Source organism: Pseudophryne corroboree, chromosome 1, assembly GCF_028390025.1.
Source record: "Pseudophryne corroboree isolate aPseCor3 chromosome 1, aPseCor3.hap2, whole genome shotgun sequence".
Taxonomy (NCBI): domain Eukaryota; kingdom Metazoa; phylum Chordata; class Amphibia; order Anura; family Myobatrachidae; genus Pseudophryne; species Pseudophryne corroboree.
Window position 1 is genome coordinate 138,920,793 of NC_086444.1, and position 24,368 is coordinate 138,945,160.

The window sequence follows — 24,368 nt, forward strand, 5'->3', positions numbered from 1 at the left end:
ATTGTTCTTCCTCTATTTAACCAAGGTTACCTGCAAGGAAACATGTACAGTCATTGCTTTGCACAAAAAGGGCTTCACCGGCAAGAATATTGCTGCTATGAAGACGGGATGCCGCTGGCGGTATATTGACGACGGCATCCCAGCCGCCGGTAAATCATACTGAACCCCACAGGACAGCTGGCTGACAGTCAGGCATCTCTATGCAGCAACAGATGCAAGGTGCCTGGAAAAAAAAAGATTGTTGCAGTAAAAAAAAAAAAAGAGCAACTTGCAGCCAAAAGGACCACAACCGACACTGAATCAGGTCCAAAGTGAATAGTTGTCATTATATTTTTACCATATCCTTCTCGAAGCGCATTTTACTGGGCCTTGATCATTGGTGCCAAAAACAGTCTGTGTGTAGGAGTTCTGACTTTTAAATATTTGCTGTTGTCCTTGTCATATTGCAGAACTGCCAGAGTGGTATGTAATGTAGGTCATTTCCTCTACGCTAAAATTAAACTCTAATTATGGCACTATTTATCTATCTGGCAGCAAAACACGGTTAAGAAAAACAAATGACGCTGCTATTTGTCTCACAGAAAGTCTCCTAGAAGAGAGTGACAGTATGCAGTGTGATTGCGTGACCCAAATAACACTAGTGAGATGTGTTACCAAGATGGCTTCTGTGATTTTATTTTACATTTGCCCCAACCAGTGGCATATAAACTGCCTGATTTATAGTACACCAGAATTCCTTGTGTTACCATAATGTTTGGTACGGAACATCTTATTTCTGTCCTTGTTGCAGTGATTGAGGTCTTGCCGGTCAGCTGAGGTATGTCATCCATCAAGCGTTTGGTGTATGCAGTCATCCAGTTCCTGAGACAGCAGAGTCAGCTGGATGTGTACACTTCAGATGAACAAGAGAGTTTGGAAGGTAAATAATTAACGCAGTCCATTTGCAGAGCCATAGAAGAGCATGCACAGAGACACAAAGCTAGAACAAGAGTAAGCTGAGTACTGGAGCACATCATTGTACAGTGTAATGGGTTTCTTGGAAAGTACAAGTATCTCATTAACACATAATGAAGATCATTTAAAAAAGATGTAAAAACGTAGCCTCAAAGTGCACTTTTCCCACCTGTCCATGCTCCTATCATTTTTGGACCACCTCAGTAGTTTTGCTAAAAAGATCCTTGAGCTCTGGTAGAACGTCAAGCAAACTGATGATACGCCTGGCTGTGGCTTATCTCTACTGAGTGGGGCTGGTCCGTGCCTTTGTAACCTGTAAAGTTGATTAGAGGTTATAAATGTCGCTTGTGGCCTCTAACCATTATTTGATGGGTATGTCACTTGTTACAGGATCTGAGATTGTATTTATCTGCCCTATGTATAACCCTGCACAAGAATAAACCATATATCTGTGTATAACTGACTTATCTTTTATGGGGATCACTGGATAAAACAATTGAGCAAAAATACCAGGCGACCAATCACCTGTCTCTGACTCAGACACTGTGAATGGCATGTCAATGTGGATCAAGCCATTTATACTGGGGACACACTAAGCTCTGAGGGGAAGATTCAAATGTTTTAGGCTACGGTCACACATTGCGCCCAATTGGGTCCCGCTGAACGGGACCAGCTGAGCCAGGAGGGGGGTTCTGTGTTCACACAGATCCTGTTCTGCGGGATGCCGCAGCACAGGATCCGGCCAGTGACACACAGGATTTCAATGGAACACTGTGTGAACGCATACATTGAAATCCCGTTGCCCTGCCGTTCGGCCCAACCGCAGCACGCTGCGGTCGGACCCGGCAGCAGCAGGACTGCCACACATATGTGGGCGCCTACATAGGTGCCCATGTGCACTCTCCTTCCAGCCAAGCGGGTCCCGATAAACGGGGGGCGCTATGTATGGCCGTACACTTAGCCCGCCTTGTCACAGCATGTCGCCTGTTACTTTAGATGGGTGATATGCAAATGTTTGTTTCAGTGCCGGACGCCCATTGTTTATTGGGCTAGTTGCGCCCAAAAGCACCAAGTTTAGCCACGCAAAATGGCTAAACCCATGTAAAGTATTGGGCGCGACAAGAAAAATGTGCAAAAAGCTGGACATTTCACACACTTCTGTTTGTCACCCCAGGAGGGGACAAGCAGAATTAATGGTTGCCTGTGTTACGTGTGCCCAATCAAAGCAACTGGCGGGATGTAATGGCGTCCAAGATCCCCAGAGGTGTGGGATGCCGTCCGGTAACAGACATTTTTATAAAGGGTCAGACACTTACAAGGCAAAACCATGCCTTATAAGTGATTGCCCTTTTTAAAAAAAAAAACGTCCAAAATTGTCCAGCATCCAGCACCTCCGGTGAACTCGGACTCCATTACATCCTGCCGTACAATTGAATTGCTGCGTCATGTGCAGGACGTCCCAAAACAAATATTGAATTCCCCCCTGCGAGTTTATCCTGATTGATTGATTAATGTCTGGATCTGTATAACAACTACTGAATAACTGGATCTTCTGTAACAGTGTTTCCCAACCACAGTCCTCAAGGCACACTAACAGTCCAGGTTTTAGATGGTTAAATCAAATTAACGGAGATACTAAATGAGTCACATTAAGTATGGCTATCCTTAAAATCTGGACTGATAGGGGTAAATTTACTAAGATGGGAATTCTGTTTAAGATGGGATGTTGCCCATAGCAACCAATCAATCAGTTGTGCCTTGAAGACTCTGGTTGGGAACCCCTGCTCTAGAATCACAGTAGTGCAGACGGCCAATGACCGTACATAAAATAATGGAGTTCATCTGCCACCTTCATTAAGGAATGATTGAAACTGGATGGAATTTCGTAGTCCTCTGCAGAAGCCCAAACAGGACACACTTTGCAGGACAAATCAGTAACTTGTATTCTATGCCGGATCAGCAACACTTTTTGTTACCCATCCTCTGAATTAACTTGCACATACATAAAACGATTGATTTGACAACTGTGATGATATAGAATTGCAGAAAAAACTCTGGTTCTCTCTCCATTCAGTGGCTATACAGTGTCTGGAGACTGTATTTAAGATCAGCCCTGAAGATGCACATCTTGCAGCACCAAATACCTTGGAAGAAATGTTTTCACAAGCACGTTTTAAGGTAATTTTGCTACAGATTGGTATGATGTATTATTTGTGGAGCTGAGTGATCCTTTAAAACTGATACCACAGCTTGCTTTTGTGTGCTATATCCTGTGAGCGAGACTCCGTCCACACATACCACCTGCCATGTTAGGCACTATAATAGGAAACTGTACCTGCCGCTTCACTCAGGGGCTGCACTCCTTTTGTGGTCTTTACCCCTATACTGGCACTAGTGATATTCCTAAGGTAGAATGTTCCTAGAGAGCTGATAAGCTGCATTAAAATGAACATTTGTTCAGTCCACACTGTCGGGATGCTGACCACATCCCCACAAAATGGCTGCCGTCAGTGTGTGCTGGTGATTATGCGGTAAGTGTTGGTCTCCATCGCTGCTTTTTGCATCCTTGCGCAGTAGTGGGCATGATTGCTATGGAGACTTTTGAAGTGTTGGCATGCATGTTTAATTCTGTGCCATGTCAGTGAGTCTTTTACTATAGTGGCATGTAAACCCAATTTCACATTGCAGTGGCATGACTGTCGCTGTTGAGATGATCTTTTCAGAAACTGTGCACTGTGTTGACAGATGCCCAGGGACAGGAATGGCAGTACTGTAGCTCATAGAGGCCAAGCCAGTATATATTATGTTTCAAGGAATTAATAAGGGGCAGATGTATTAACATGGAGAAGGCATAAGGAAGATGTATTAACCAGTGATAAGTGTAAGGTGATAAACGCACCAGCCAATCAGCTCCTAACTGTTAATTTACATATTGGAGCTGATTGGCTGCTGCATTTATTACATACTTGGCTACACTCCCTCATTCTGCAGGAGACTCCCTGAAATAGAAGCAATCTCCCTGACTCCCTGAATAGTCCAGCAATCTCCCTAATTGCACCTTAACCCCATTGTGACGCTGTTCCATTCTTGGGGGGGAGGAATAAATCACAGATACATACATTCAAATGGGAACATCAGCGCCATTTCCCTGCATTGGTTATAAGACACAATGGGCCTAATTCTTAGTTGATCGCAGCAGGAACTTTGTTAGCAGTTGGGCAAAACCATGTGCAGTGCAGGAGGGGCAGGTATAACGTGCAGAGAGAGTTAGATTTGGGTGGGGTGTATTCAGGGCCGGTTCGAGCCCTTTTTGCGCCTCGGGCAGTGCATAGGGGCGTGGTTTTGTACAGGGGGCATGGTCAGTTACGCCCCCTGTACAGTAGTAGCGCCGCTGAAATGCTGAGCGGTGCACGATGACATCATCGCGCACAGCAAAGGTCCTCTCCACGAAGGGAAACTAGACGCGTAGCGTCTAGTTCCCTTCGTGGAAAGGACCTTTGCTGTGCGGTGCGCGATGACGTCATCGTGCACCGCACAGCAAAGGTCCTCTCCATGAAGGGAAACTAGACGCGTAGCATCTAGTTCCCTTCACACGGGGACACAGCAGGCTGCGGAGGGCACAGCAGTAGTGGATCTTGCCATGGTGCGGCGCCCTCCGGAAGGCGGCGCCCCGGGCAAAAGTCCTGCTTGCCCGTGGCAAGATCCGCTACTGGGTGTATTCAATCTGCAATCTAAATGGCAGTGTAAAAATAAAGCAGCCAGTATTTACCCTGTACAGAAACAAAATAACCCTCCCAAATCTAACTCTTTCTGCAAATGTTATATCTGCCCCCCCCCCCCCCCCCCCCCCTTCCTGCAGTGCACATGGTTTTGCCCAATTGCTAACAAACTTGCTGCTGCGATCAACTCAGAATTACCCCCATTGATCCCTATGGCAACATGCATATTAAATAAAGTTTCTTGTGGCCACTTACAGTATATGGAACCTCTTGTAAAGCACAATACACGAACAAATTCTGCAAAATATAAGAGTCTTTTCTTCAACAAGTAGATCTTACTAACTTTGGAGCTCATTTACATTTGGATGTAAGTCATTTTTATGACACGCCTCTCAGATGTAGCAGTACACGTCCGCACTGATAGGTGATACTTTCACATCTCCCTGACATGCTTTTTCAAAAGTAGGCAAGTTGGGTACTGTTGTATAACCTGGGCAGAGTCAAGGTTCGCAGAAGCATGACCGGAACACCAACTGTCAGTGCAGTGCTATACGCTGGAAGTGCAGCTGCACTAAGTGAGTTTAATAATTCCACTCATACTGTATAGTCATTTTGGACGGGTTGGTATTGGGTGACCGGTGGTTGAGATACCCGCGGTCACCATACCGACGCCGAAATCCAGTTTGTCAGATGGCCAGCGGGGATGGGGGGGTGTTGGCCAGCGCAACAAAGCCCCTTGCGGGCTCGCTGCGTTTGCCACAGTTTCTATTCCCACTCTATGGGAATAGTCTCTGTTGCTCGGCATGCCAACCAGCGGGCCCATCAGTGTTCGAGATGCTGGCGCTGGTATTGTGACCGCCGGTCACATAACCGCATCCCTTTTGGACTTGAGGAGCCTGCACACTGCAAGCGTCTGGTTGTTCATTTGTTGTTCCTCTCCCTGATGTTAGATGGAGACCATACATACCTCAGTCCTTTTCTAGGTCACTAAGCTATACAACAGTGAAAATGCGATATAAATTCATACAGTAGTTTTTGTGTGATGCCAGAACGTACAGACAGACTAAATTTCATTTTTTCATTTTTTTTGTCTCGATGGTCCATAAACAGTCCCTAGAAGTATAATTCTCAACAACAAAAAAATGTCTATGTACAGACACAACCCTTACAGTTTTATTATATGTATAGATTTTATTGTAGGGTGTCCCTATTTATCTTTGGCTATGTAAGGCTTTGTGTGAACCCAATTTCCACTGTTGTAACAGTATGTTGTTTAGTACTGTTACAGTGTTTCAGTGATGACCTCATTTAGGGACAAAATTATGAAAAAATCGGAGTAAATCTGTGAAAAGCACAAACATTTTCCGATTGGTCTGATTGTGCATATGCTACAGCAGTGTCTTTCAACCACTGTGCCGTGGCACAATAGTGTGGCCTGAGCAGTCTCCAGGTGTGCCGCCATACAAGCACAGCCAGGTCCGTCAGTGTTTTGCCGCTACTGAGGCCCTGAAATGATCAATACTGGTGGGTTTACCGGTTGCAGAGCCAATTCTTATTTAGGGCCCGGGCAGTGTTGGGCTCTTCTGGCTTTCTCAGATGTGTCTCAGGCGTTACCTATGGAGAAGCTGTGACATGACATCCTAGGACACGCAACTGCACCATGCATCACCATTATATATGAATGTGCCTTGGCAATATTTCAATCATGATCAGTGTGCCGCAAGTTGTAAAAGGTTGAAAATCTCTGTGCTACAGTATCGTCACCATGTTGTTATAAAAACGCCAGAAGACATGCATTGGTGGAGGGGCCCGGCAGGGTTGCTGGATGACACATGCCATTCATACGTGGGCTACTCAAATTCAGGAGGGCCTCTCCGGGGATATGCCCCTGTTTACTACAGTAACTCTCATAAGGCACATCCAGGACACTGCTCGTGTTCTGTGTGACTCTCTCAAGGAGATGGGCAATATTATTGCTAGGACCTCTGCCATGTCAGTGTCTGCGTTCAGAGCCTTGTGGTTGCATCAATGGATAGTGGACGCAGAGTACAAGCGCAGTGTGGAATCTCTCCCCTTTACTGGGGAATGGCTCTTCAGGGTTGAGTTGGATGCGTGGATTTCTAACGTTACTGCGGGGAAATCCACGTTTCTCCCCTTTGTGGCCCCGCCGGCTAGGCTTTCCTACCCAGGGCCGTCTGTTCAGTCCTTTCGGTCTAACAGATTTCGATCTTGGGCCAGAGGTACCTCCAATGTGACTAGAGGCACCAGAGGTAAGACCAGAAAACCTGCAACCACGGTAGAAGACAAGTACCTCACGTGGAAGACGTTGATGTTGTTGGCAATGGCTTCTGCTAGGCATGTCTCAGAATTGGGGGTCTTATCGTGTAAAAGTCCCTACTTGGTCTTTTACGAGGACTGAGCGGAGCTCAGGACTAGGCAGCATGTCCTGCCGAAGGTAGTCTCTGCGTTCCACTTGAATCAACCTATTGTGGTTCCATCAGGTTCTGGCACTTCTGCTCCTTCGTAAGTAACTGGATGCGGTGCGCACCTTGAAGATCTATGTCAAGAGAACGGCTCGGATCAGAAATATGGATTCTTTGTTCGTGCTATATGTTGCACAGAAAAAGGGTTGCCCTGCTTCAAAGCAGTCTATTGCTCGTTGGCTTAGGCTTACTATCCAACAGGCCTATGTGGCGGCAGCCTTACTTGTTCCACAGTCTCTGAAGGCCCACTCTACAAGATCGGTGGGGTCTTCTTGGGCGGCTGCCCGTGGAGTCTCGGCTTTGCAACTATGCTGACCTGCTACCTGGTCGGGGGAAAACACCTTTGTGAAGTTCTACAAGTTTGATACTCTGGCCAAAGAGAATACCCAGTTTGGGCAGGTGGTGCTGCAGAAGTCTCTGCACATTCCCGCCCATTCTGGAAGCTTTGGGACGTCCCCATCATACTAAGTCTCCCCAATATCCCTTATGGATGCTAGAGAAAATAGGATTATAATTACCTACTGGTAAAGCCTTTTCTTGTAGTCCATAAGGGATATTGGGCACCCACCTCAGTGCGTTGACTTTTCTGCAGGTTCTCTTTTCTATGGTTACCTGTTCTAAGGTTACCTGTTCAGCTGTTGCTGTTTTGTTACCAGCTGTTGCTGGTTGTTTTATGTTACTGGTGTGCTGGTGTATAAATCTCACCACTCATTGTTATGTTCCTTCTCTCATGTCTTTTCTCCTTCGGGCACTGTTTTACCTATAACTGCCTGTGGGAGGGGACTTAGAGGGGAGGAGCCAGCACACCCAGTTGAAGAAATTTAAAGTGCACCGGCTCCTTTGGTTCCCGTCTATAACCGTACTAAGGGGGTGATCGCATCATCAAATTTGTTAGCAGTTGGGCAAAACCATCTGCACTGCAGGTGTGGCAGATATAACATTTGCAGAAAGAATTAGATTTGGTTGAGTTATACTGTTTCTGTGCAGGGTAAATACTGGCTGCTCTATTTTTACACTGCAAGTTAGATTTCAGTTTGAACACACTCCACCCAAATGTAACTTTCTCTGCACATGTTATATCTGCCCCCCCCCCCCGCAGTGCACATTGGGGGTAATTCCAAGTTGATCGCAGCAGGAAGTTTTTTAGCAGTTGGGCAAAACCATGTGCACTGCAGGGGGGGCAGATATAACATGTGCAGAGAGAGATAGATTTGGGTGTGGTGAGTTCAATCTGCAATCTAAATTGCAGTGTAAAAATAAAGCAGCCAGTATTTACCCTGCACAGAAACAAAATAACCCACCCAAATCTAACTCTCTCTGCACATGTTATATCTGCCTCCCCCCCCCCCCCCCCTGCAGTACACATGGTTTTGCTCAACTGCTAAAAAATTTCCTGCTGCGATCAACTTGGTATTACCCCCATGGTTTTGCCCAACTGCTAACAAATTTGCTGCTGCAATCGGCTCTGAATTACCCCCTAAGTCTCCCCAATATACCTTATGGACTACGAGAAATGTAGATAATTAAAATCCTATTTTATTTTTTTGTAACTACATGTAATACACCTTAGATCTCAGTTCCTATAATGTTTCAAATCCTTGTATACAGTAAACTACACATATTTGAAAATCCTACACCAGGCACAAGTAATCATTCAGATGCGTTGGGTATGGTTGACCGGAGGCCGGGATCCTGGCGGCCAGCATACCGTTGTCAGGATCCCAGCCGCCAGAATGCCGGCAGGGGGGCAAGTGAAATGAAGCCCCTTGCTGTGGGCTTCACACTGCGGGCTTGGTGGCTTGCTGCGCTCGCCACAGGTCCCAACGAAGCGGTTGTCGGAGTTGGGAATAATGTTAGATCCAGAACTGTTGAGAGTTTGTTTCTTCCAGTGGAAAGAGCTCTGAGGATTCAGAGTCGGATCGTATCTGCAACAGTGTCAGTTCCATCAATACGTTCCGTTGATGAAGAAGATGGTTGCGGCCTAAGAGGTCATTCAGTGGGCAGGTTAAATGCCAGAGTGGTTTTAGCGGGACCAGTTGGACATGTGGTCCGGGTCTTACCTGCATATGACCGGAAAATAATCCGATATTCCATGACCAGAATCTCTCTCCTGTGGTGGCTGCACAGTTCTCACCTCCTAGAGGGACGAAGGTTCGGGATCCAGGATTGGATCCTGGTGTCCATGGATGCAAGTCTCCGAGGCTGGAGAGCAGTCTTTCAGGGGGAAGAGTTTCCGGGGAAGATGGTCAAGCCAGGAAGCTTGTCTGCAATAAACATTCTGGAATTGAGGGCTATTTACAATGGCCTTCTGCAAGCGGAACACCTTCTTCGCGAGCTGCCGTCTTAATTCAGCCGGACAACTTAACAGCAGTGGCGTACGTAAACCGCCAGGGCAGAACGAAGAGCAGAGCGGCAATGGCAGAAGCCACAAAAGTTTTCCGCTGGGCGGAAAGACATGTAAGCATTCTGTCAGCGGTCTTCATTCCAGGTGTTGACAACTGGAAAGCAGACTTCCTCAGCAGACACGATCTCCTTCCAGGAGAGTGGGGTCTTCATCAAGAGGTTTTTGCAGAAGTGACAAGTCATTGGGGAATTCCTCAAATAAACATGCTGGCGTCTCGCCTCAACAAAAACCTTCAGAGATATTGTTCCAGGTCGAGGGACCCTCAAGCAATAGCGGTGGACGCCCTGGTGACACCGTGGGTGTTTCAGTCTGTCTATGTGTTCCCTCCACTTCCACTCATTCCGAAGGTGATAAAGATCATAAGAAGAACAAAGGTTCAGGCAATCCTCATTGTTCCGGACTGGCCAAGGAGGGCTTGGTATCCAGATCTTCAAGAATTACTCATAGAAGATCCCTGGCCTCTTCCTCTACGAGAGGACCTGTTACAGCAAGGACCGTGCGTGTATCAAGACTTACCGCGGCTGCGTTTGACGGCATGGCGTTTGAACGCCAAATCCTACCCTGAAGGGGTATTCCCAGTGAAGTCATTTCCACACTTCTTCAGGCTAGAAAAGAAGTAACGGCAAAGCATTGCCATCGTATTTGGAGAAAATATGTGTCTTGGTGTGAATCCAAGAAGGCTCCTACGGAGGACTTTCAGCTGGGGCGTTTGCTCCATTTTTTGCAAGCAGGTGTGGATGCGGGCCTAAAGTTAGGCTCCATTAAAGTACAAATTTCGGCCTTATCAATTTTCTTTCGGAAAGATTTGGCCTCCCTTCCAGAAGTTCAGACCTTCGTAAAAGGCATGCTGCACATCCAACCTCCCTTTGTGCCCCTAGTGGCACCATGGGATCTTAATGTGGTGTTGCAGTTCCTGCAATCTCATTGGTTTGAACCTTTACGTAAGGTTGAGTTAAAATTCCTTACTTGGAAAGTAGTCATGTTGTCGGTCTTGGCATCCGCAAGGCAGGTATCTGAATTGGCGGCTTTGTCTCACAAAAGCCCCTATTTAATCTTCCATGCTGATAGAGCGGAGTTGAGAACTCGTCAGCAATTTCTGCCAAAAGTGGTTTCATTGTTTCACGTAAACCAGCCTATTGTGGTGCCAGTGGCTACTGACGCCTTGGCGGAATCGAAGTCTCTCGATGGGGTCAGAGCAAAAACTAAGTCGCCAGAACAGCTCAAATTAGGAAAACAGGGGCTCTGTTTGTCCTATGGGCTCCCAACAAGATTGGGGCTCCTGCTTTCGAGCAGTCTATTGCACGCTGGTTCTGTAATACGATTCAGCAGGCTCTTTCTACGGCTGGATTGCCGTTACCGAAATCGGTGAAGCCCCATTCTATCAGAAAGGTGGGCTCATCCTGGGCGTCCGCCCGAAGGGTCTCCGCATTACGGCTTTGCCGAGCTGCTACTTGGTCGGGATCAAACACCCTTGCGAAGTTTTACAAGTTTGATACCCTGGCTGAGGAGGACCTCTTGTTTGGTCAATCGGTGCTGCAGAGTCATCCGCACTCTCCCGCCCGTTCTAGAGCTTTGGTATAAACCCCATGGTTCTTGAAGCATCCCCAGCATCCTCTAGGACGTATGAGAAAATAGGATTTTAATACCTACCGTTAAATCCTTTTCTCTTAGTCCGTAGAGGATGCTGGGCGCCCGTCCCAGTGCGTACTGTATCTGCAGTTATTGGGTATGTTTACACACATGGTGTGTTGCGTTTAAGTCAGCCTGTTACTGACGATATGCATGCCATGACATGCGTTATACTGTTATTGGTTGTGTTTACACACGCAGGTTGTGTTACGCTTTATGTCAGCGTAGTGCTGCATATTGTTCATACCGTCGGTTGGTTTTCTATTGAATGCCACGTTCTGCGGCATACTGGAGGTGTGAGCTGGTAAAATGCTCACCGTGGTTTATCAGTAAATTCTTTCCTCGAAATGTCCGTCTCCCTGGGCACAGTTACTTAAACTGGAGTCTGGAGGAGGGGCATAGAGGGAGGAGCCAGTTCACACCCATTCAAAGTCTGAAAGTGTGCCCATGTCTCCTGCGGATCCCGTCTATAACCCATGGTTCTTGAAGCATCCCCAGCATCCTCTACGGACTAAGAGAAAAGGATTTACCGGTAGGTATTAAAATCCTATTTTATACATAGCTTTACTTTGTAGTGCAGTTACTTAGTAATGCTAGTCCAGTGCAGTTTTATTGTTATTTATGATAATTTCTGCATTGTACATGTGTACATGTGACTGTGTGTGTGCCAACAGCTGCTGTGTGATTTCCTTTCCGTGTATCCCGCATATACTGCTATCCCTATATTCTGTTCCCTGAGGGGGGCTAAGTGCTTCAGGGTTTTCATTTAGGATATACTCCTTTGGTATTTTTCTCTGTGTTTTACAGTCACCATATACCTCTTAAATTCTCCGTGTGTGCTCTGCTTGCAGGTACTTTGTCTGCTTATATTGTACTATTTCGCCCTACGGTTACGCTTTCATATCATGTCAGCTACACAGGGTGATAATTCTATGGCTAATCCTGCACCCTGCAGTGCTAATGCCATAGTTGTCTCTGAGGAAAATATTGCAGCTGAGGGTTCAGATACAGGGGGTTTTATACACCTTAGTCAGTCCACAGCAACGGGGGGCAAATCATGACCCACCGTGGGATACATTTTCTAATTTACTGACTACTCTTGTAACTAGACTTGCGCTCCCTACGGGACCTCCTGTGCCATTACAGCCACATATTGTCCCTGCTGCTAATCCGCCATGGGCAGATACTCTGTCCTCTCAGTTACAGCAATTAAATCAGTCTTTGGCCAAGCAAAATCCTAACCCTCACCCACCTAAGACCAAGGGGTCGTCAAAACGGGCCATAACTTCCTCACAATCCACTCATGTTTCAGATACTTCATCTGATGAAGATGGCGCATATACTGACCCCTCAGACACTGATGCAGATGCTTCTGATGGGGAGTCTACTACACAGGTGAACGTTCCTGACCTTTTGGAGGCTATCAGGCTGCTTCTTCAAATTGATGATGACGAAGAACCCCCAGCTACCTCTAAGAAACCAGATAAGTTTAAGCATCAGAAGGTTCAAAATTAGTTTTACCTCATTCTGACCACTTAGTTGACATATGTCAGGAATCCTGGGAATATCCAGGAAAGAAATTCTACCTGTCTAAGAAGATGCTAGCTCGTTATCCTCTCGTTGCAGAGTTAAGTAAAAATTGGGAAACACCGCCGCCGGTGGACTCACAAGTCGCGCGTCTGGTGGTGTCATCTGCTCTGCCTGTCACTGCCGTCACCTCTTTGAAGGAACCGGCGGATGAACGAGTGGAGGGTTGCTTGAAATCTATTTACACTCTTGCTGGAGCTGTGCATAGGCCTACTATTGCGGCCTCTTGGGCTGCTAAAGCCGTAGAGGCCTAGGTTCAGGAAGCTGAAGCGGAACTACCGACTAATTTTCCTGATAATGCTAGACAGTGTCTTTCATACATTATTGCAGCCTCTTATTATATACAGGAGGCGGCATCTGATGCAGGTATCCTGGCGGCCAAAGCGTCTACTACGTATATTCTGGCTTGCCGGATCCTCTGGTTGCGGTCCTGGTCTGTAGATTTGGACTCTAAAAAGACCTTGGAGGTGATCTCTTTTAAGGGAAACATTCTTTTTGGGGTAGACCTGAATAAGATCGTTGCTGACTTAGCATCTGCTAAGACTGCATGTCTGCCTAGTACTACTCCTTCAGCTCCGAAGGCTAACAGTATTTCCTTTCGTTCCTTTCGACCTCCAGGTAAAGCAAAGTGTCCATCGTACCTGAAACAGGCTCGCACTTTCAAATCCACTAAGCCCAAACCTAAACATGCCTGGGCTGCCCATCAGCCTGCTTCCAAAACAGATAAGCCTGCTGCATGAAGGGGCGGGTCTCCCTCTGGGTAATCCCAGGGTGGGAGGCTGACTTCTACGGTTTGCTCAGGTGTGGTTACAGACCACTTCAGACGCCTGGGTAAGGGAAGTAATCGCTCACGGATATGCCACCTCTTTCAAGAAACATCCCCCTCAACAAGTTTTGCTCAACAAACGTCCCTACAGACCCGGTAAAGGCAAAAACTCTCCATCTGGTGGTACAATCCCTTCTGGACACGGGAGTGATAGTGCCGGTGCCTCTATCTCAGAGAGGCAGGGGGTACTATTCAATGCTGTTCCTAGTTCCAAAGCCGAATGGATCTTCTCTAACCATTCTCAACCTCAAGTCTTTGAACAAATTTGTGAGGGTTTCAAAATTCCGTATGGAAACTCTTCGCTCTATTGTTCTGGCTTTGAAGCCCAAGGTCTATATGGTATCCCTGGACATTCAGGATGCTTACCTGCATATACCTATTGCAGCGTCGCATCAGCAATACCTGCGGTTTGCTATTGGCAACCTACATTTTCAATTCCATGCCTTACCTTTTGGTCTGACCATGGCTCCACGGATCTTCACCAAGGTCATGGCGGTCATGACGGCTCTACTACGCCGTCAGGGTATCGGGATCCTGCCGTATCTGGATGACTTTTTGATCCTGGTGAACTTTCCGGAGGTTCTCCTTCGTCATCTGGAGTTGACGGTCCAATTCCTACAAGCCCACGGGTGGCTCATAAACTGGAAGAAGTCTTCCATGGTCCCTGCTCAGAGCATGGTGCATAAAAAACAATAGCAGCGCTAATGTGTAAACACTAACAACAAAGATGATTGGATGAAAGGGAACTTTTCAACATTTATTAAAATATACTCTGATAAAATATTAATAAAATCAACACAATCACCGACAGAGCTTTTCAATCAATAGTGTCCGTTCCTTTTGATAATATCTGGACAATAGTTGGTGTGGGCATAGATGGTTTTAGGAGCTGATAGCACAGTCCCAATGATTACTTTACCGCTTTTTTTGCCGCTGGAGGAAACAAGGTCCCTTTGCAAAGTCGTTTAATTAAGGGTTGGTACCGTAGTCCTAGGTCCTCGCCAGAATGCAGAGCCTTTCTTGCGGAATAGGTCTCAAAATGACCAGGAAACAAGTCCATTCACCAGTAAGTTCGTTGTAGAAGTCCAGTATGGGGTGAGCACTAATAATACAGCACGTAGTTGGTGATGTAGGTAACAACTGACGCGTTTCGCTGCAGGTCCTGCAGCTTTTTCAAAGGTGATCTAGTCTAAAGACAGAGTATTTATACCTATAGTGGCACTTCACTAGTCCACACCTGTTCATTCAATCCATCTTAAATTCCATAAAAACACATAATATTTAATATATTTTACAGAGCATGGTGCACCTGGGAGCGCTATTAGACACCCACAACCAGCGGATGTTTTTGTCTCATGCGAAGGTCCTGAACCTTCAGGACAAGATACAATGCTTCCTCTCTCGCCCGCGAGTGTCGATGCACTCGGCGATGCAAGTACTAGGCCTCATGGTGTCGGCTTTCGATATGGTAGAGTAAGCTCCATTTCATTCACGCACTCTGCAGAGGTTAATACTCTCCAAGTGGGATGGCCTACCTCACCGGATCAGAACTCAAATAATCTCTTTGACTCCGGAGGTCCACTTGTCACTGTCCTGGTGGCTACAGGACCAGCAACTGAGCAGGGGTCGTCCCTTCTGGATCTCCAACAGGGTCCTTTTAATGACGGATGCCAGTCTGCGGGTTTGGGGCACGGTATTGGAGCAACACTCTCTTCAGGGTCGGTGGACCAGGGAGGAATCTCTCCTCCCGATAAACATTCTGGAATTGCGGGCGGTGTTCAGTGCGTTGACACTAGCCCTGCCTCTGGTACAGAACAGGCCTGTTCAAGTACAGTCAGACAACGCCACCTTGGTGGCGTACCTAAATCATCAGGACGGCACTCGAAGCCGCATGGCAATGATGGAAGTGTCAAGGATTGTTGATTGGGCGGAACGCCATCTGCCAGCCATATCGGCAGTGTTCATTCCTGGAGTCCTCAACTGGGAAGCGGACTTCCTCAGTCGTCAGGATGTTCACGCCGGAGAGTGGAGTCTTCATCCAGAAGTCATTCAACTCCTAGTGGACAAGTGGGGCCTACCAGATGTAGACCTGATGGCGTCTCGACACAATCACAAGGTTCCGGTCTTTGGTGCAAGGACAAGGGATCCTCAAGCAGCGTTCGTGGACACACTGTCAATTCCATGGAACTTTCGGCTGCCGTACGTGTCCCCTCCGGTGTCACTTCTGCCCAGGGTGATAAGGAAGTTCAAGCAAGAAGGAGGAATACTACTTCTAATCGCTCCAGCGTGGCCCAGACGGCATTGGTTCTCAGACCTGCAGAGTCACTCGATAGAGCGTCCTCTTCTGCTTCCGCTGCACCGAGACCTTCTCGTTCAGTGCCCTTGTGTCTACCAGGATTTGGCCCGGCTGACTTTGACGGCGTGGCTCTTGAAGCTTCCGTCCTGAGGGCCAAAGGGTTTTCTGAGGCGGTCATTCAAACTATGATGAAGGCCCGGAAACCTGGCTTTCTTACGTCACCTGGTGTGCGACTAATAATTATGACATATACAAGTTCAGTACTGCCAAACTTTTGGCCTTCCTGCAACAGTGCCCGGACTTAGGTCTTCGTCTGGCCTCCCTCAAGGTGCAAATTTCTGCCTTGTCGATTTGGTTTGAGAGAAAAATTGCGACTGCCTAATGTTCATACATTCGCTCAGGGTGTGTTACGGATTCAACCTCCCTATGTCCCGCCTGTGGCTCCTTGGGATTTGTCGGTTGTTCTGGATGCCTTACAAGAGTCTCCGTTTGAACCTCTTGAGTCTGTGAACCTTAAGTGGCTTACTCTGAAGGTCTTGTTTCTGCTGGCTATTGCCTCTGCTAGACGGGTTTCAGACTTGGGTGCCTTGTCCTGTCGGTCACCTTTTCTGAATCTTCACTGTGACCGGGCGGTTCTTAGAACTCGCCCTGGTTATCTACCTAAGGTGTCATCGTTCCACCTTAGCCAAGAGATTGTGGTTCCGGCCTTTACCTCTCCAGGTTTGCCCTCCAAAGAGCGCCCTTTGGATGTGGTACGGGCTCTCCGTATTTATGTGAAGAGAACTGCTTCCCTTCGGAAATCTGATTCTATTTTTGTCCTTTTTGGTTTTCATAAATGTGGCTGGCCTGCGAATAAGCAAACCCTGGCCAGATAGATTAGAATGGTGATTGCACATGCTTATGTACAGGGTGGCCTTCCGGCTCCTGCTACCATCAAAGCCCATTCTACTCGATCTGTTGGACCTTTTTGGGCGGCACGCCGTGGTGCGACCCTTAAAAAATGGTGCAAGGTGGCTACGTGGTCCTCAGTGAACACGTTCATCAGGTTTATGCCTTCGATACTTCCACCTCCCAGGATGCCTCCTTTGGATGTCGGGTTCTTGTGCCCGCTAAAGTGCGTCCCCTCCCATGAGGAAGTGCATTAGGACATCCCCGATGTTATCCCTGTGGAACCCCAGTGTACCCTGCTGCAGAAAAGGAGATTTATGGTAAGAACTTACCTTGTTAAATCTCTTTCTGCGAGGTACACTTGGTTCCACAGGGCGCCCACCCTGACGCACTTAGCTTCTTTGGGTTGGTATGGCATTAGCCGCTGATACCTTCTCCTGTCGTGAGAATGTGGTGTATGTGGCTACTAACTGTTGTCGTCTCTTTTACCTGCTACTGCATTGGACTGGTTAACAAAACTGAGCTCCTGTGCACGGAGGCGGGGTTATAGAGCAGGCGGCGCTAAGCATCCTGGGAACAGTCAAAGCTTTTAGCCTGTTGGTGCCTCGGATCAAGGTCAAACTTTACACCCAATGTTATCCCTGTGGAACCCAGTCTACCTCGCAGAAAGAGATTTAACAAAGGTAAGTTCTTACCGTAAATCTCCTTTTTGTAATTATTAATATTATTTTTTACTCTGCATTCTAAAATAGGGAAGTTCAGACTACGATTGGTTCAGTAATCTTACAAACTTGTCCTATAAGAGGAACAAGATGGCGGGAGCCTCATGACTCATGAAGAGCATACTTGCCGACTTTTGGGCTGCTCTCTCCGGGAGAGAGCAGCCGGTCGGCTCAGCAGGGGGGCGGGCAGTGAGGTGATGTGAAGAGGGGTGCGGAGTGGAGGCTGAATGGGCCGGGCCAGAGGCAGAACGGGGGCGTGGCTGCTGGATCGCATCATGTAAGCCACGCCCCCACGGTGTAATACAGCTATTACCGGCATTATACAGCGGGGGCGTGGCTATGATGAGCGATTCAACAAGAATCGCGTAATCGCCTGCCCGGACCGCCCACTTCACTCGCTAAGTGGGCGGCCGGGCAGGGGGTGACCCCTGAAATCGGGACACTTGCCTGCTCTACCGGGTTGCCGGGAGGGTCACCCGATTTAGAACTCGCCCTGGAAGGTAGGCAAGTATGATGAAGAGCCATTCTTCAGCACTCAGGAGAGGAAAAACCCCCTTTGGAGGAAACCTCTGGGGACCCATGGCTGAAGGACTGCCTGTCCCTCTAGGCATTAAGAGACTACTGATTACAGAGTTTGCCCAGTCCACCCGCCCACCAACTAACCTTGCCTAACCCAGTCATCCCTTCTGTCGCCTCAAATCTGCTATTTTGACCTATTTACCCGGTCAGAGAAAAACGCACCTATACTTCAATGATGAGAGAGTGAAAGAAGAGAGCAAGAGATGAGTGGGAATGAGTGGGAGGGAGGGGGACAGTCATAACCACCATAGCATTAATTTCTGAAGCTAACAGGGATTACAAATGTAGCCATTCTCGTTGTGGCTACATTTTGCGGCGATTGCACCTTGTTAGGCGTGACCGCACTGCGTACGTCTGGACGTCTAAGACGTGTGTGTGCCTCATTCGCATGGATGGGAGCGGCAAATGCCGCAGCACGGCTAGGCACAGGCGCACATAGCTGCGTCGAGGGTGCAGGTTTCCCTCAGATGTAGCCATGATCAGCATGGCTACATCTGTATATAGTTTTGGATAAAAACAAAGGTAATGATTAAAGCAAAATATAATTCTCTTACATATCTGCACATTAATAAAAATGGATCAGCCTGCAACACTGGCACACTGGGATTTAGACAGGCAGACAGAGAGAGTAAAGGATTTAATTTGCAACATTATAGGCTCACCAAACAACTCCAAGGAGATGTCATAGGTGCAGTCACACATAAAGGATTTCATTAGGAACATTATAGGCCCATCTACAGGGCCGGTGCAAGGTTTCTTGGCACCCTAGGCAAATGTCTGCCTACTGCCCCCCAACATCATCAGTTACTCACTTTCCCAGTTACTAATGTGAAAGTTCATAGGTGGCATCTAATACATTTCCCAGCTGTCTGACTGCATTATCTCTCAAAGATATCATTAATTATTTGATAGCTACACTCAGTGGCACCACCTTCCCAGATCCTGGAACCCTACCCAGCTGCCTATCTCTTTCTATTTCATTCATCTCTCATACATTCATACATACATATCCATACACTGCCTCTCTCATATATACATTCATATTCTCTCATTTCTTCACAACTCTCTACTTTTTCTGTCTTTCTCATTCTCGCTCTCTTTTACATATATATATGATCTCCCTTTATTTCTGACACACACACACACACACACACACACACACACACACACACACACACACACACACACACACATCTCTCTATTTTATTCTGTCTCTTATACATATATACATACATACACTGCCTCTCATACATACATACATACATACATACATACATACATACATACATACATACATATTCACTGACTCTCTCATACATACATACATACATACATACATACATACATACATACATATTCACTGACTCTCATACATACATACATACATACATACATACATACATACATACATACACACACTGCCTCTCTCATACATACATACATACATACATACATACATACATACATATTCAATGACTCTCATACATACACTGCCTCTCTCATACATACATACATACATACATACATACACTGCCTCTCTCATACATACATACATACATACATACACACACTGCCTCCCTCATACATACACTGCCTCTCTCATTCATACATACATACATACATACATACATACATACACATACATACATACATACATACACTGCCTCCCTCATACATATATACATACACTGCCTCTCTCATACATACATACATACATACATACATACATACATACATACACTGCCTCTCATACATACATACATACATACATACATACACTGCCTCCATACATACACACAGGGTTGATATCGGGTTACCGGCGGTTGGGAGACCACCGGTCACCATACTGAAGCCGGGATCCCGTCTGTCAGATGGCCGCCAGGGGGGGCCATATAAACATACACTGCCTCAATACATCCATACACAGCCTCCATACATACGTACATATATACATCCAAACACTGCCTCCATACATACACACACACACATATATACATCCATACACTGCCTCCATACACATATACAGTACATCCATACACTGCCTCCTTACATATATACAATACGTCCATACACTGCCTCCATACATATATACAGTACATCCATACACTGCCTCCACACATACATACATACATCCATACACTGCCTCCATACATATATACAGTACATCCATACATTGCCTCCATACATACATACATACATACATACATACATACATACACTGCCTCCACACATACATATGTACATCCATACACTGCCTCCACACATCCATACATCCATACACTGCCTCCATACATATATACAGTACATCCATACATTGCCTCCACACATACATACATACATACATACATACATTGCCTCCACACATACATACATACATACATACATACATACATACATAAACTGCCTCCATATATACCCACATGTATACATCCATACACTGCCTCCATACACACACACACACACACACACACACACCTATATACATCCATACACTGCCTCCATACACACACACACACACACACACATATACATCCATACACTGCCTCCACACATCCATACACTGCCTCCATACATACACACTTCCATACATACACAGATCCATACATTGCCTCCATACATACACACACACACACACACACACACACACATTCATACATACATATATACATCCATACACTGCCTCCATACATATATACAATACATCCATACACTACATCCATACACATATACATTCATACATACACACATATATACAGCCATACACTACCTTCATACATCCATACACTACCTCCATACATACACACATATATACAATACAGCGATACACTGCCTCCATACATACATACATATATACAGTACATCCATACATCCATACACTGCCTCCATACATACACACATCCATACACTGCCACCATACACACACACACACACACACACACACACACACACATATATACATCCATACATTGCCTCCATACATATATACAATACATCCATACACTTCCTCCATACACATATACATTCATACATACACACATATATACAGCCATACACTACCTCCATACATCCATACACTGCCTCCATACACTGCCTCCACACACACACACACATATATACATCCATACATTGCCTCCATACATATATACAATACATCCATACACTGCCTCCATACACATATACATTCATACATACACACATATATACAGCCATACACTACCTTCATACATCCATACACTACCTCCATACATACACACATATATACAATACAGCGATACACTGCCTCCATACATACATATATACAGTACATCCATACACTGCCTCCATACATCCATACACTGCCTCCATACATACACACATCCATACACTGCCTCCATACACACACACACACACACACACACACACACACACACACACACACACACACACACACACACATATATACATCCATACATTGCCTCCATACATATATACAATACATCCATACACTGCCTCCATACACATATACATTCATACATACACACATATATACAGCCATACACTACCTTCATACATCCATACACTACCTCCATACATACACACATATACACAATACAGCGATACACTGCCTCCATACGTACATACATATATACATTCATACACACACTGCCTCCGTACGTACGTACGTACGTACGTACGTACGTACGTACGTACATCCATACACTGCCTCCATACATACACACATATATATACAGCCATGCACTACCTCCATACATATATACAGTACATCCATACACTGCCTACGTACGTACGTACTTACATATATACATACATACATACACTGCCTCCATACATACACACATATATACACTGTCTCCATACATCTATATACACATAATGTCTCCATACATACTGTAGATAAATCCAACCCCCCTCCCCCCTTCAGTGCACACTTTAGCAACTACCACTTCCCCGGGGTGTGACTCCAGGCAGCCACTACTCCGGGTGCCCCACCATCGCACCAAGGGGGCGGCATCTTACCGCTGGCCAGGATGCTGTACTGTTCCCCGCTGCTGCCACCATCTTCCGGCTCACGGTGCCGCCAGGGTTAGCGCTTCTGCTAGCGGGGAGATGCTGCTGCTGCTGCCGGCGGCTCCATAGTGCACAGCAGCTGGTGTGGGGCGGGCGTCTGCTGCTGGCGGGGAGGCACTGTTCCTGGTGGTGCCGCCGGCTCCTAGTGCATAGTGCGCTGCAGATAGTGCGAGGTGGGCGGGCGCCTGCTGCCTGTCTGATGCCGCACTTGTCCTCAATCCCCTCCGGAACCCACAGAACTATATTTTTAAAAAAACAAACGTTGCCGTGGGTTGCGGGGAAAAGTGGAGGCCGCTCACTCCTAGTTGTGCTGCTAAGTGCCGCCCTCCAGTGGCCGGCGCTCTAGGCAGCTGCCTAAAGCTGCCTAGTGGTAGCGCCGGCCCTGCCCATCTAGACAGCGCTCTTCTAATATCTCCAATGGCCCATTTGCAGCCGCTTGGGGATGTTAACTAACGGCACTGTCCCAGTAGGTGTGAGATTTTGTTTTTATCCGATACTATGCTATCCCCAAGGTCATAAGTCATATATTATAATAATCATGCTAAAAGTCTGCCGACAATTCCAACTAAGCTGCTCTTATCTTTGTCCAGTCACTAACCTTCTACCAGTGTGCTATGCCGTGCCAGGCCTCTGAAAGCATATGCAAGAGACAGCAACAGCACAGCCTCATATAGGCAGTTGCCATTATGACATCCACAGCATGACCTTACACACCCCACCAGACCGGCTAAGACTGGTTATTTCTGGTTTGAGGCCCTTGTCTTTTACATGACTGACCTAAGGGAAATGTGATTTCACTTATTATTTAAAACTATTACATGAGAAACTTTTTATTACTACCATTTGCCCGCAGTTTTGCTCACTTAATGGTGATGTATATTTTATATTGTACACATAGGGCCTGATTCAGGTTGGATCGCAATAAGCGATCCAGCGGCAAAAATTGCTAAGAGGATGCGGCTCATGCGTAGGGCCCGTCCTGCACATGCGCCTGCATTTTCTTCGCGCACCGCAGAAAATGCAATTGCCTCTGCCTGTTAATGAGGCAGAGAGGGTCGCAGGGCGGGAGGGTGGGGCGGCAAAGCTCCATTTCCAAGGCGGAGACGGGTTGTTGCAGGGACGAGGCTTCAAAACGGGGGTGGCAACAGAGAAACAGGGGATGTAGTCCTGGCGGCTGCGTGACATCACACGCAGCCGATGCGATCACAAAAATGGCTACGGGCCTCCTGCGGGCGCCTGACATGCGGGGCGGACTAGCCCTGTGCTGGGCGTCCCTTCGCATGTCGGAGAATCTGATCGTAGATGTGCTAAGGTCTGACTCACCCCCATGGAACTAAAAAAAAGTCCCAAATTATGTGATTTTAGTTTTGTTTGACAATTTTTGAAAACATAAAAAAACCAGTCACAGCGTTTTTGCAAAAACCAAATACAAAGTCTGATGACGAATCAGGGACAAATCCAAATCCAGCAAAAATGGTCCTGTGCACATCTCTAGTAGTAATCTAATATCACATTGAGTTTGCTAGCATTGTATGCCTAGGTATGTGCTGATATGAGACATTCCCTTTATCTCCTGTTTGGGGTATTCAGAGTTTGATGAATTATTCCTGTAGTTTAGCTGGTCATTCAAAACTTCGGCTCAGTGCTATCATATGGTCCCTACTGGTCTGCACATGTGCACTGATGTTGCTTGCTGACTGGTAGATGCATTAGAAGTTGTTGCATTCCACAGGAGGTGCTAGCTGCATATATCCAGTTTTGCGTTCCACATGAGATGTACAGTTCGGGAGCACCAGTGCCACGTTTTACACATGCTACCCTGAGGTTACCGGCAGAGAGGTACATCTCTGCCTGACCGATTACGTGACTTAAGTGTTGAACAGTGTAATTTTTTTAGTATTTTTGTTGCGCTTTGACCTTTGGGACCTTGTGTTAACATTGTTGCTATTGGAAGTAATACCACTACCAGGCAGGCCATGTGGTCCAAATTAAACTACTGTACATGTAGTTTGCCGCCTTTTTGCACATTATTCTGCTGGTATAAACATACTTGCCTACACTCCCTCATTCTGCAGGAGACTCCCTGAAATAGATGCAATCTCCCGGACCCTGACTCCCTGAATAGTCCAGCCAGGGTTTTGTCAGAATATTAATAGGTAGTGTCCACTTGAACATGCAACGGATGGTGTCAGAAGACAAGGGGTTAGTCTTCC

The 24,368-nt window shown here is 46.6% G+C and overlaps 1 protein-coding gene and 1 long non-coding RNA gene across 4 annotated transcripts in view; one reads left to right on the top strand and one right to left on the bottom strand.

The window, feature by feature from the left end:
* Positions 1-650: 650 nt before the first annotated feature.
* Positions 651-22,785, bottom strand: LOC135057342 (uncharacterized). The gene is made up of 4 exons (XR_010244133.1): positions 22,754-22,785; positions 22,105-22,394; positions 1,124-1,267; positions 651-892 (listed from the first exon to the last, which is right to left on the bottom strand). It is a non-coding gene; the product is annotated as an uncharacterized LOC135057342 (long non-coding RNA).
* SGTB (small glutamine rich tetratricopeptide repeat co-chaperone beta) overlaps positions 820-24,368 on the top strand; it is a 142,103-nt gene continuing 118,554 nt past the window's right edge. For all 3 annotated transcript variants that reach the window (XM_063963222.1, XM_063963219.1, XM_063963226.1), the window contains exons 1-2: positions 820-919; positions 3,029-3,132. In XM_063963222.1, coding sequence (XP_063819292.1) covers positions 820-919; positions 3,029-3,132 — 204 coding nt within the window. The remainder of the gene's footprint in view (positions 920-3,028; positions 3,133-24,368) is intronic.